This window comes from Myotis lucifugus, unplaced genomic scaffold (genome assembly GCF_000147115.1).
Source record: "Myotis lucifugus unplaced genomic scaffold, Myoluc2.0 scaffold_320, whole genome shotgun sequence".
NCBI classification, from domain to species: domain Eukaryota; kingdom Metazoa; phylum Chordata; class Mammalia; order Chiroptera; family Vespertilionidae; genus Myotis; species Myotis lucifugus.
The window spans coordinates 363,390-377,472 of record NW_005871368.1 but is presented as its reverse complement, the minus strand read 5'-3'; the positions used below and the strand labels follow the sequence as shown (position 1 = coordinate 377,472).

Sequence of the window (14,083 nt, the reverse complement as noted above, 5' to 3'; positions counted from 1 at the left end):
TTTTTTTTTTGCTATACTTGCAATTAGTGTGTTTGGTATTTTGTTCTCGATTACAGACATTGGAGGTATTATTTTTAAAATTAATGTATATTATTGCTTATTCTAATATTTTCTATTAATTATACATGTATCTTTATCTTTATTCTTTTCCTTACTTTCCTTAGGTTGGTTCCTTTCCTTAGGCTTCTGTCTTCTTCCTAACTTTTGTATTGAACATTTAATTTTTTTCCTTTTTCGGCTTGGTAATAGGAATACATAGTGCTATAAGTTTTCCTTTGGCTTTTTTCTGTAGTTTCTGGTATATGTAGTGTTTCCAACATCATGTTTTGATTTTTTTTGTTTGCGCGAAGGATTTGATCCAGTAATTTACAGTTGCCTTGTTTCCCTTTGTGCTGTTTCAGGTCTTATTGTACAACCTTATTTTTAATTGTGTATAGTGGCCTTTCTCCCATTTCACACTTGTTTCCAACACTAGAAGACTTTCCTTGCCTTTGTTCTCCTCTCAGGGCCTGGGAAGAGAGAGGGAAGCCTGAGATCTCCTGTCCCCACCCCTTTCCTCATCAGTGCGCTTACTCTTGGTGTGCGGAATTATTCCCCTTCCACCTGTGTGCCTCAGGATTGCTTTGGGGTGAGCAGAGAAGGGGTGTGCTAATGGGACGAGAGGTGGTGAGGCCGGCTGAAGGCTTTAGGACCTGCTGCATTCTTGGACCTGCACGTTCCTTTACTCTTCTGGCTCCTTTTTTAGGGCCCGGGCCTACTGCAGCTGCCTCATAGGATGTGGTGAGCACTAGTGGAAATAATGTGTGTACGTGGGCACCAGCAATGTGCTTAACACACAAAAGGTCCACCACAGCATGCGCCTCCTCTGCTCCAGCCAGGCCAGTCACAGGCTTTCTGTGCTGCAGTCCGTGCCCTGTGCATCATACCTGTGCTGGGTCCCCACCTCGCTCCTTCACTCCAGCAGCCTCTTCAGGCAGTATTGACAAATCATTTTCCACAGAAATTCTGTTTAAATGTAAGGCCTTCTTCCCTATTGGTGCCCGATACAGACCCACAGCTGCTGTGTCATTCCGCCTCAGCCAGCCTTCAGTTGTGTTGCTGAGATAACGCACAAGTTCAAAATGCACTTGAGAAGTAGGGTAGCCAATGGGGAAAGTGACTCAAAGGGATTTAATGTTCTCCTATGCTTGTGGGATCATCTTATTATCTAAGGATTAGTAAAATGATAGGGACTGACCTTTATTTACCTGGGATGACTCGAATACAGGGGTGGGCAAAAATAGGCTTGCAGTTGTTCTTATAGGAAAAAAAATACATAATACAGGAATAAATAATAATACAAGAATAAACTTTCACATACAACTGTAAACCTACTTTTGCCCATGCTTATATATTCTGAGCACCCCTTCACTTAAAAATATTGCTATATGTCACTTGTTAGAAAGGAAAACAACGTTTCCTCTACCCTCTTTTTGACTAGGGGGGGTCTGTAAATTAAAATGACAAAAGATTAACAGGAAAAAAGTTTATAAGTGTGCATACTCATTAAATGATAGAGACTTATATCCTAATTAAGGAAAAGGGAGGGGAAGAACAAATGTGTTTCTTTAGGAAAGACAAATGGGATTTTACAGCAGATAAGAAAATGTGTGCTGTTGTCTCTACAGATAGGAGAGGTTCTGCTTCCTCCTTCAGGCCCAGGCCGGGGGATTTATGGTAGGTTTATTCTGTTCTTCCTCCTGAGAGTAGGCCCACCCCAAAGAGGGGATTTATGCAGCCTCGCCTCCCAGAAATTGCTGCTTTAGTCAGATAAGGGAAGGTCCTAGCAGGCTTCTTTTTGCATCTGTTAAATAGAAAATGTTTTCAGCTTAAAATAATCTTCATACTAACCCAAAGGGCTCCCAGTGGGTCCCCACACACTAAATTTCACTGTATCAATGACCATCTCTGTGCTGGTTCCAACCTCTCTCCCAGACTCCAAAACCATATTTTTCAACTGTTACTCTGGTGTATCTACCAGACTGGCCCATCAATATTGGAAAAGTACAAAGAGCCATCTCTGCTTCCCTCCCCTGTCCACCTGGTTGTCCTCTTTCTGACCTTCCCATCTGTATTCCTGAAGTCCTCACTTACCGCGGCTCAAACTAGCTGAAACACTCACCAGCGCCACTTCTAGAGTGTCTCCAGGTCTCGCCCGCCCCGACCTGCTCATTCATTCTGTCTGCAGGTAGTTGCTGGTTACTTATCCTCCTGTTTGAAAGTTGTGATTCCCCATTGCTTATTAAGTTAAGCTGAAACTCCACCAGCTGGCATTATTTTCGCCTGCTTAGCTGAATAGGATCACTTTATTCCTTGACCATCCCCAGGTGTCTGCCAGAAACACCCCTGTCACCCTGCCCCAGTTTGTCTGTCTTAGTTCTTCAAGGTGCAGCTCAAATACCACTTCTCTCCTAGAGCCTCATCTAGGCCTTCTCCTCATTCCGTTCAGATGGGCCTCTCTGAACACCCATGGCATTTTGTATCTCTTTTGTGGCACCCACTGCAGGCTGTCTGATTGTAGTTATTTGTCTACTTTTTCTATTATGAAAAGTTTTTGAAAGTCAGAGTCTAGATATACACCGTGTGCATAGTAGCTGTCTAAATTATTTAAGAAATGGTAGCATCAGTGAGACAGGGAAACAAGTTTTTTGAGGTCAGGAACCATGTTTTGTACCTTGAATACAATTGGAAGGCTGTGATGTCAGGGAGTCTCTGAGGGACTGGTCTCAGGGTCAGAGAGCTGGTAAGGGTCAGAGGCAGGATTCAAATCCTGTCTCAACATTCTTTATTCATGCCCACATCTTAACAAAAAAGTATCTTTGCTTTAAAAAACATATTGTTAAGGAAGTCTTACCCCACCTATCTATCTATATATATAAAAGGCTAAGTGACTGGTTCGACCAGCCGGTACCTATGACGCACACTGACCACCAGGGGGCAGACGCTCAATGCAGGAGCTGCTGAGCTGCAGTGACTTGGCAGTGGTGGTTCTCGGGTGACACATCCTGGAACCAGAGAGGAGGGAGCCCAATTCCTCTCGGGGCCTCGCGATTCCCAAATCTGGTTTACTGCACACTTGCATTTGCGTTCCACACCCTGTACGACAGCAACTTTGCAGAGTGCCCTCTCATACTCCGGGACCCCTTGGGGGATGTCCAAGAGCTGGTTTTGGCCCGATCCCACAGGCCAGTCTGAGGGACCCCACCTGCCAGAGGGACCCCACTCACTGCGCAGACTCCCTTCAAGCTGTGGAGCCGCCCCAGGCATTCTAGCTAATGTCCTTTCAATGTGCACGAATCCGTGCACCAGGCCACTCGTATTTTAATAAAACCTGCTGTACTTTAGATGATTCAGTGTAGATGCAAAGTGGACTTAACTTCATTTTAGAATTTCTGTGTAAAAAAATCTTGCTAACTGTGTGGAATCTTAACCTGTCTTGTTTACCTTGTTCTAACCTTCCTGTCATCTGTTGTTGTCTGTTAAGCCCCCTTTCCCTTGAAAAGGGAGCCCGCATTTTCAGTCACCAGCACAGGTTCTTAAGAAGCAGTTGCCAACAATTCAGGTTGCGTATAAGTGGCGTCATTATTGATGTGTCGCCATTAAATTAATTTCTGCAAGCAAAAACTACCAAAAGCAAAACCCAAAGACAGATGAGGAAAATGCTGTATTTGCAGATCATGTTGCAGAAGGCTAATTTTCTTAATGTTAGAAGCTCCTGTTTTTAACAAAGTTCTGTAACACAGTAAAAGAAATGGACAAAGAAAATGAATTAAGGGTTCATAGAAAATAAACATGACTCTCCAATATATAAAAGTGTTCAACCTTACAATAAGAGAAAGATGAACTCCTTGAGATGCCATTGTTTTCCACTTACGGATTGATGACTGTCCTTATTTTCTGCCATAATGAAGTACCAAAAACGGCATGGCTTGAACAACAGAAATTCATTTCCCCACAAACCTGGAGGTTAGAAGTCTGAGATAAGTCCTGGTGGTTTCCTCTCAGGCCTCTCCTTCTGGCTTGCAGGTGGATACATTCTCTCAGTGTCTTCATTGGTCTTCCCTCTGTGGGTACCTTTTACATTTTGATTCCCGAATTAAATAAGCCATTTTCTTTCCCCATATGGGAAAATTATATTACAGGAAAATTCATGATTTACATTGAGGTAATTTTTAAAAAATGAAATTATTCTGATTAAAATTATTCTTGTTTTAAGAACTCTTCTGATTTATTTCTCTTAGAGTGCCTCACAGGTCACTATTTGTGAGGTTTATGGGGGCCGTGCTTGCACATCAGGGCAGGGACAGCATGCTCATCTGGTCACTGAGAACAGGCCAAGTGTCTCTTTGACCAGACTATCCTGTTCAGACACTCTTGCCTCAAGGCTGGGAGAGCAGTAATTCTTTTTTAATTCCAGTATAGAATGGGTATGAATCATTGTTCCAGATTTTATTTTCCTCAGACACTCCCATGCAGAGAAATACTATTTGGTCTTGTTAATTGGGCTGATTCGGTTTCTGCAGGTTATTTTAAGGCATTTATGGGTGATGATGTTGACAAGCTAATAGCACTTTGCATATGTTTAGTACTTCGAACTTTGCAGAGTGATTTTACATTCATTATCTCATTTTATTGTCAATTGAACTGTGAGGTTTAGAAACATGGAGATTATTACCATTTTTTTTAGGGCTGAGGAATCCAAAGCTTGGGTGTCTCATGTAAGTAAGTGACAGTCTTCTAGCTGGAGGTTTCAGGGTTCCTATATGCAAACTGACTCGGCTGGAATGAGGAGGGAATTATTCGCCAGTGCTTCTGGTACAGTAGCACTTGATCATACAGTGCAGTGACTTGCAATGAGGGTGATTTTGGCTCTTCGAGGCCATCGGAAGTGTCTGAGTACCTTTTGGTCAACAGAACTGGAGCCGTGGTACTGGCCCCTAGTGGGTAGAGAGCTAGGGATGCTGCTAGACTCTATAGGCACCAGGCAGTGCCCACAGAGAGAATTGTTCCCCACGTGTCAGGTCAAGGATGGGAAACGCTGATGTAGCTGCAAGCCATTCCTGGGTGGAGGGTGAGATGACCCTCTCTCTGAGGCGAGAGGAAGGTGAGGACAGTGCTTGGGTGTGGAGAATGAAGGAGAGCGATGGTACCCTGAATCGGTCTCCTCAGGGAGCTGCCCTGTGAGCTGGACGTGCAGGGAGTCCAGCAGAGAGAGCCCCTGTGCAGAAACCTGTAGGGGTTGGACTGGGTGCGTTCTGGGGGCGTGGAGTAGAGCATGTGGAAGTGAGGTGGGGCGACAGAGGGTACAGCTTGTGAAGGGCACTAGTTCACCAAGCCGGAGTTTGGAAGTTATGATAGAATTTGGTAGAAGCTCTCAGATGTTTTTAAACCAGGAGTTTGTTGTTGTTTCTAAAGATAAAAGAGATGGACTCACTATGCTGGGTGGACACCTTTATGTCAAACCGCTCGAATTGTGCCCCGTACCTCCTTCCCCTGGGCTTCCTGTCAGTAGATGGCACTGCCAGGTGTTCATTCAAGTGAGGCCAAAGCCGAAGTCACTTTGACCTCCTTGCGCACCACCCAGTCCTGTCATTTCTGCCTCCCAAGCCTCTCCAGATGATGTCACACTCACCTTTGCCTTCACCTCTCCCCAGACCGTACATGAGCCTTTAACTATTTCCAGCCCCTTCTCCACACACATTGAGCGCTTGCCAAACGAGCATTGCTTTGGTACCCTTCAGTGACTTGGGAGAAAGTCTGACATGTTTACCCCCAGCTACTACAAGATTGGTCTTTGTCACTCTCCACCCGCCCCTCCTTGTGCCCTCTTTCCATTAGGTCTTTGATGCTGCCTCTTCCTGCCTTGCAGCTTCACTCCTGCCCCCTGGCTGCTGACCTGCGTTTCTCCCCCTGGTCCCCTCCCTCCACTTCCCCCCTGACCCCATTGCCCAGTCATCATTCAGGTTTTGACATGAGCTGGCAGGTCCCTGCTATACACTCTCATGGCATCCACTTGTGAGTTATAGTTAGTCAAGCATTGTTGAAGGTTGTCTTCAGCTCTAGAAGGCAAGCTCCCTGTGCCGAAGGAAGGCAGGTACTCACCCTGCTTACTGCTGCCTCCTGGTGCTGGCCCCTGGGAAAAGCTGCCCAGTGGCATCTCAGCCACGAGTGAGTGGGGACTGGCCGGCTCTCCATGGCAAGAGTGAGTGACACACCCAGTAAGGTCGGAAAGCAAGTCTAGGCAAGAGGCGGTGGCCACTGGAGCCTTTCGAGATGCAATTTCCATTTTATTCCCCAATTAGTGGATTAGTGGTGCTGATGGAATTGGGGACAAAAACACATTAGTCATAGGACCTAGCTAAGGTACTTAAAATGCAGTGGCCTGAAAAAAGGACCTACTGCTGTTTTCCTAAGTGTCCTTGAATCTGGTGGACTTGATGTTTACATAATAGCATTCATACCCCAGCATGTCTGGTACCAGGAAGCAGCTGGATGAAAATAGAAACCGGCTGGTCTTTTTACTGCATCTTCCTCTCCAGAAAGGCGGAGTCTCTACAATGAAAGGGTGGGGCTTTAGCCTTTTAGCTGGAGAGCAGTGGTTTGCCAGTGTCCTGCTATTGCTCTAATGCCCCCTGTGGTATTAGGACAACACTGGAAATGGGTCACTTATCTCTGAAAGGAAGAAATAGTACTTTAAAGGGTTGTTTTGTTTCCTTGGTAGTTAGTTGCTTGCTAGGCTAACCCAGGATGGAACTTTGGAATGGCAGACAAGGTGTGGTCACTTGTGTCTTGTTGTTCCAGGAAGCAGTGTGGTGACACTGGAATCTCCAGAGTCAGCAAAGGCTGTTCCCAGCTTGTCCTATTGCACAGCTCCCTGCAGTGGGGAGTGAGGTGAGGAGAAATTACAGACCTGCTGAGAGTTTATCTTGCTCTTGAAAACTTGCCCTTAGTGCCCATAAAATAATAAAAGAGATGGGAGCTGGGTCAAACAGCCCCGTAAAAAGGGGAATGAGAGTAGAAATCTAAGTTCCCTTATAGGAAAACAATTTAAATTTCCCATGTCATCAAAAATGGTATTGGGCGTTCCCTGGAATAGTTTATTTCTAGCTACCAGACAGGATGCTTTTGGAATGCTTGGAAGGAGCAACACAACATTCTCTAGTGGCAAGTGTTAAGAGAGATCTGCCATTGGGCATATTTGTGAACAGAGAGGAGGTTGGAGATCACTCTTTCTGATAGGAAGTTCTCTTTAAGTCAGGACCAGCAGGTCCAGCAGGTGATTGAGCCTGTTCAAGGCAAGTGCCCTTGACTGGATGAGTCGTTGTTAAGTGAGATCTTTGTATGTATAAGGTGGATTCCAAACACATCATTAAGGCTTCTTTCTGTGCCTTTTGCAATCTAGACTTAAATTGTCTTCATCATATTAGTAGTCAAGGCCATTTAAAAGCTTGTAAGTGTTCTCTATACAGTCAAACTTGGACTGTCTATTTAGAATATTATAGAATTGACTTCAGATGTCAGGGTTTGTTCTAAATTTTAGAAGGGATTTTTTTGCAAGTGCAGAGCAGGCATCAGCGCCTCCCTGAGTGAGTGCAGGCAGTGTGATTGACCCTTCCTTGGCTGCAGAGCACCACAGGTAGCCCTCCTGAGCTCGAGCGTGCCTGGCACGGTCCCCTGGCGGCACTGTCCCCTGGCGCTTAGACAAATAAATCAAAAATGGAAATCAGACCAGTAGGTGCTAAAGCAAAAGTCTGTTCAGCATATGAGGCCGGTGAGGGTTTTCCTGACAGGGAACTGCTGAGGTGAAATGGTCCAAGAAGCCAGAGTCCATGGCACCTGGCAGAGGGGCCTTCTTGGGGATGATCTGAAGGTCAGAGGCACAGTTCTGTCCTGAAGGTACTGAAGAGCCTTGGGAAAGGTTTTGTTTTTCTACCCTGTCTTGATGCACACGAAAGCTACCATAAAACACTGAGTCAGCAATGAATCTTGCTGATATAAGCATACCCATGGACATGGCTCCCAGGCAGTAGGCCAGAACACCACCAGCGCTCGATGGGTCAGCCACCACAGTATCAGTGAAGGGTTACCTGCCACCGGTGTTGTTACGGGTTCTTCATCTCACCAGCTGTTCTGTTCTGGCACTTAGCTGGGCATGGGTCAGAAGCTTAGAGAGGAAATACCTTCCCAGGCCCCTCAGGCTGTAAGGAGTGGTCAGGATCCCAACCCTGGTCTGGCTCATTCCCAAGCCCGAGTCTTCCTGACCACCACACGGGAAGAACAGTGCAGATGCTTGCTTGCTTGCTTTCAAGGGAGAAGCAGTTTGGGATTTATGTTTCAAAAGAGAATGCTGGAGGTCATGGGAGCTGCATGGTTTCAGGAGAGAGAAAAGGGAAAGACAGAGTCACAAATGGCACCTCACCCCGCTGGTGCGGGGAGCTAGGTGGACACAGACACAGACTTAGTTCAGCAGGGGCCTCCTTTCCTGGAGCTCCCTGAGAGAGCACGGCAGCCTCGGGGGGTCTGAAATGGGCTGCCCTCTGCGAAGCTCAGGCTAGCCGGCCAGCCCACCACCCCATCTTCGGAGCATTGCCTTTCCCTGTACTCACAGGGATGAGGGTCAGTCCCTGCATCACAGCTGCAGGCCACAGAAGGGAAGTGACCTGCTCCTAGGACTGTGTGCTCCGGGCACCTGGCTGACACCCAGGGGGAGACTGTGTGACTGCTGCTGGACTGAACGACTTTGGGGACTGGATCTCAAACCCTACTGTGCTTGTGGGTCATGGCCGGAGGTTGTTTACGAGTGGAGCCCCCTGTGGTCCCGTCTTGTCCCATCTTCAGAGATGGCTGGTCCAGAAAGTCTGGTCACCTGCCTGGAAGAGTCTGGTACAGGGCCTGGCCAGACATGGCAGCCCCTCTGACACAGCAGGCCTCTTGCCCACGGCTTACTGGGCACATTTTCCTTGATGGTATATATGTATTTATTAAATTTTATGGTTTCAAAATAACAAAAAAAAACCCTATAGCTTATTTTTTTTCTGGTTTTGCTCATTTTTAAAGTAATTTCTCTCTTTTTTGTTTTTGTAGGATACTAAGTTGTGGATAATAATGGAATATCTTGGTGGAGGCTCTGCACTAGATCTAGTAAGTATTTGTCGGAAGCCTGCGTGCGTATTAAGGCTCTTCTTGGTTTTGAAAGTAATTCTATGTTTATGCATTTCCGTTTCTCTATTTTAAGTTCTATGAAAAATGGGCCAAACTCTTTCTTATAATATGTATTTCTGCTTCTGATATATTACTGACAATTACAGGTCTACTTTTGAAACCAGTTTTGTTGTTTCTTGGGAAAACCCATGAATTTATTCATAAAAGCCAAGAAGGATTTTGCATGTCACTATCTTACCGAAGAGCAGTTTGCTAGTTTTCCAAAACTGGTTTTAACCTTTGTAGAGCTAATACCCTATCATTGTTTTAAATTTCAGATAGTAACTTAGCTTCCAAAATATGTGGGCAATATTTTAATTTAAAATTAGTTAGAATTAGGATTTTAACAAATTAAACTATTTTCAGAGTAAGACCCAGGCAGGGTGTGAGGCCTGCAGCATGCTGCTCATACCAGAGCAGGGGGCAGGGTATGCAGTGGGGCTGCGGAGGAGCCGGGCCAGCACCCGTTCCCGGCTGCTGCCTGGCCTGGACCGGACCTACTGCACCATTAGTGTGTGCCACTGTCTCCCACACAAGATAATGGGAGCTAGGTATAGAATGACCTCAGAGTCACAGGCTGGGACTTGCTTCTCATGGTAAAACACGGTTTACATGTTGGCCTCTGGCAAGATGCTCCAAAACAACCAGTGAATCATAGGGATTGTTTAAGTATTCCTTGAGGCACAGCATATGCAAAATCAGTTCTTAAAAGACTGCACATAGTAGTTTAGCTCTTGACATCTTTCCCCTCTGTGGCTATGCAGCGAAATTAATGTAATCAGCCCTCTTTCCTACCTGCCCTACAAAAGCTGGCCTTTGGGTGAGTGGTGATTTCCAGGACAGGCCTAACCTATCATTTTGGTACTGGAGGGTGGGTCCTGCCTGATGGAAAGTTGTCAGGTGATGGTCTGCATTATTCACTGCTCAGCGTGAGAGCTGAAGGAAGCCCTGTGTTTTAGTGGTTATAGTCTACGTAGGTTTTATTCACTAAGGAAAGATGTCAAAGATTAAAAGGAGCTTGCTTTCTCACAATAATAGTAGCAATTCGTAGTTTTTTTGGGGAAGATAAAACTCTAAAACTGTAAACCTCTAAAAAGCTTATGTACCCAATTTTAAAAAAATCCTCTAACATTATAAACCATAAAAGCAGTTGGTCAAAATGATGTTCAAAGGAAATTTCAAGAAAAATATTAAATATGGTATGAACCATTACATTAAAATGGGAACAGTGACAAAACAACTGGATAAATTTTATGACTTGTTTCTCTGCTTTTCCATAAATGTACACACACAAAGAATTTGATTTTTTTTTTTTTTTTACTCTTTTGGGAAATACTTAAGGACTGCAGAAAATTATCTCATTTTGTTTAATTAGATTTTGTATTATCTTAAGTGAATTTCATTTGTGGCATATAAAAATTGTTGGTGGGGATTCTTGTCTGACCTCAAGTTTTTCAGGGCAGCAATTCTAGTCTCTAAATGCTATAATGTATTCATTATTAATGCCACAGTTATTTACTTATTTAGTGGTAACTTTCTTTGGACCTTTGACTTGAAGTCTGTGAAATTTTAGACATAACAGTTGGAAGAAATATAGAACTCTTCATTTGAAAAAAAGTCTTGTGGAGTATGAGAGCCCCAGCAAATTGCCATCTACTTTGCACTCAATGGCCCTGGTGACAAGAACGAGGCATCCTTTTTGGATGTCCCTAATCATCTCGTTTTCATTGATAAGGAAACAGGACACTCAGGTTAGGTGTCCCAGCTCGCAAACAGAGTTGGACTTTGGACCTCCTTGTGACCAGGCGAAAAGTCTATGGCCTGCCCTGATCCCATGCTGTCCTTTCGCTCCCTCTGACCTTGTTGTATCTTTCTCCACTTCTTATCTCTGCCCCCAACTTTCTGAGAAGACACACTTTTACAAGAATTATCTTTTACATATTGAAAACTATTAGTATTATTTTGAGAGGGTCTTATGTTTATAACAGATTTTAAAAACCGGGATATTGTCACATATAAAAATCTGATACCATGTAGAGATGTTTGGCAAACTTGAACATGTATCTGCAACATGTTTTTAAAAAATGAGATGGCTGTTGTAGGGCCCCAGTGTCTCACACAAGATAGAAATTTATTTCTCTCCCACGTGTTGGGGTCAGTGGGCTCTAGTCCACAGGGTCACCAGGGTCCTGCACTAGTGGGTGGTCCTACCATCTGCATCCCATAGTGTTCCCTGGTCTTCAGTCGTGCTTTCTGGCTGCCAGTGTTCCAAGGCCAAGGCCAGGAAAGGGGCATGTGTCACTTCTCATGTTCCACTGGGGAGAACTTACTCACGTGGCTGTACCTGCTGCTGCGGAAGTGGGCAGGTGTGGCCTCTTGTTGGGTGGCCACGTTCCTGGTTAATGGTGTCTGCTGCAGAGGAAGGCTGAGAGAACAGACTTGGGGAGAGGGAATTAGAGTCACCCAGAGGTGAGATGCAGCTGGTAGTCTTTCTTTTATAACAGTTATTTGAAAATTCCACGGTTCTCTCGATGATAGAGACTGCCATGTTTATAATGCCTAGAAATAGTAATGATGGAGCCCTAACCGGTTTGGCTCTGTAGATAGAGCATCGGCCTGCGGACTGAAGGGTCTCAGGTTCGATTCCGATCAAGGGCATGTACCTTGGTTGTGGGCACATCCCCAATAGGGGGTGTGCAGGAGGCAGCTGATCGATGTTTCTCTCTCATCGATGTTTCTAACTCTCTATCCCTCTCCCTTCCTCTCTGTAAAAAATCAATAAAATATATTAAAAAAAAAAAAAGAAATAGTAATGGTGGAGAGTGCTAATATATGACTCCGAGAACTTAGCTCAGCCTGGTCTTACCACTAGTGAGGATTTCTGTCATGTAGAGAGCAACTGAATACCGCTTATAGTGAGTTTTGACACCAAGGACATCCACTTTACCCCCCCCCCCCTAAATAAAGAATAAATCATTGGTGGGTGGTGTGTAGGCCAGATTTAAGGGCCAGTTCTCAGTGATCCAGGAAGAGATTTTTCTATTAGTTTTTCTGAGCTCTTCTTATCTCTCCTAGCTGATGATACCAGGCTGCTCTGCTCTTTCTTTCCAGAGACTGGGTAATAATAGAAGGGAGGTTGAAGTTAAGCCCAAGCCTAGCCCCGTGTTGCTGGTGGTCTGTGTGGAGGAGGATGTGGGCTTGTACTCTGTGATATGACTTTGAACAACTGTGTTCTGGTGGTGTGTATAAGAGCAAATATGCCAGCATCTCTGCCCTTCTCTTTCCCCTAGGTCAGCGGTTGGTAAACTGCGGCTCGTGAGCCACATGTGGCTTTTGGTCCCTTGAGTGTGGCTCTTCCACAAAATACTGACTTTTGCGTATGGGCCATGAAGTTTCAGTTGCACTGTACATGCGCGCCCGCACGCGGTATTTTGTGGAAGAGCCACACTCAAGGGGCCAAAGAGCCACATGGGGCTCGCAAGCCTCAGTTTGCCTACCACTGCCCTAGGTTATGAGAAAAGTGGCTTTCCCTCATTTAAAAAAAAAATGTATTTTATTGATTTTTTACAGAGAAGAAGGGAGAGGGATAGAGAGTTAGAAACATCGATGAGAGAGCTCGCTCAGCTGCCTCCTGCACGCCCCCCAGTGGGGATGTGCCCGCAACCAAGGTACATGCCCTTGACCGGAATCGAACCTGGGACCCTTCAGTCCGCAGGCCGACGCTCTATCCACTGAGCCAAACCGGTTCGGCGCTTTCCCTCATTTTGAGTGCTGAAACTTGTATTTTCTATGAACACTCAAAAGTAGATGTGGAGAAGGCAGACAGGCAGGGTTTCCAGATTGTGTCTTTGGAACAGTTGTCTCAATGTGTGTTTCTTGAAAATAAGACTCTTGGGGTCAGATAACTGGGAACAGTTAGGGTCTGTGGAACAAAGTGTGTGACCTGTTGCCTCAGTCGGTGGTAACTTGGATAGTATCTCGATTAGAATTTGGGATACTTCCTTGCAGGCTAGTTGGCCCAGGCACTGTGACTTTCCCTGAACACATAATACCGAGTAAAACTACAGTGAGCAGCACGTCGTCTCACCCCTGTGTGCGAGGTGAGGCGCCGAAGCTGCTCCATCACAGGTGTGCCCTGCTGCCCGACCCCCAGGATCCTAGGGAGCCAGCAGTCAGGAGGAGAACCTCCCCTCCTGCACCCAGACCCTGTGGGTTTTGTGTAGACCAGGTTGGGCCCGTGAGCAGAGGCGGCCCAGCTCGCTAGATGAGCCAGAAGACGGTTCCGGGCACGAGCACAGCTGTCGTGAAGCAGGAAGGGGTCTCAGCTTCCCCGCCCGCCGCCACCTTCCCAGCCACGGCCCTGACACACACCCAGGACTGCCTGCCTGAGAGAGTGTGCTCATCAGGCAGAACCCGGCCTTAGGAGGCGGGTCTTAGTTTTTATTCCTCGGCTCTAAAGCATCTGTCTTTTTAAAGCGTACTTGGTGATGTCACAGGATTGTGTGGGCTAAGATGTGTGGGTTTGGGTTACGATGCATTCATTGTCAAGTCTGAAGACGTAATTCTGAGGACTATTGTTCAGATGAAAAATTGATATGCTATTAGAATTCTGTCCCGTCCCCCCCCCCCCCTCCCCACCCGTCTTAAAGGTCCATGGCCAGTTCTTTCGGGGGGTTCCGTTGTTTGCTGAAATAAATTAATAATAAAAATTACTCAGAGCTCAATCCCACTCTGCGAAGGAAGGGGAACTACCCCATGGAACTGAGCTTTAGAAACCTTTTTTTTTCCCTTTTAAAAAGGCAAAAAATAGGTGAAAATTCTTCCTTAAATTTATAACATTATA

General features: G+C 45.6%; 1 protein-coding gene across 6 annotated transcripts in view; it reads left to right on the top strand.

Moving 5' to 3' along the window:
* Nucleotides 1-14,083, top strand: part of STK24 (serine/threonine kinase 24) — a 54,632-nt gene that overhangs the window by 18,151 nt on the left and 22,398 nt on the right. For all 6 annotated transcript variants that reach the window (XM_014466060.2, XM_023764206.1, XM_023764203.1 and 3 more), the window contains one exon: nucleotides 9,124-9,180. In XM_014466060.2, coding sequence (XP_014321546.1) covers nucleotides 9,145-9,180 — 36 coding nt within the window. In that variant the 5' untranslated portion in view covers nucleotides 9,124-9,144. The remainder of the gene's footprint in view (nucleotides 1-9,123; nucleotides 9,181-14,083) is intronic.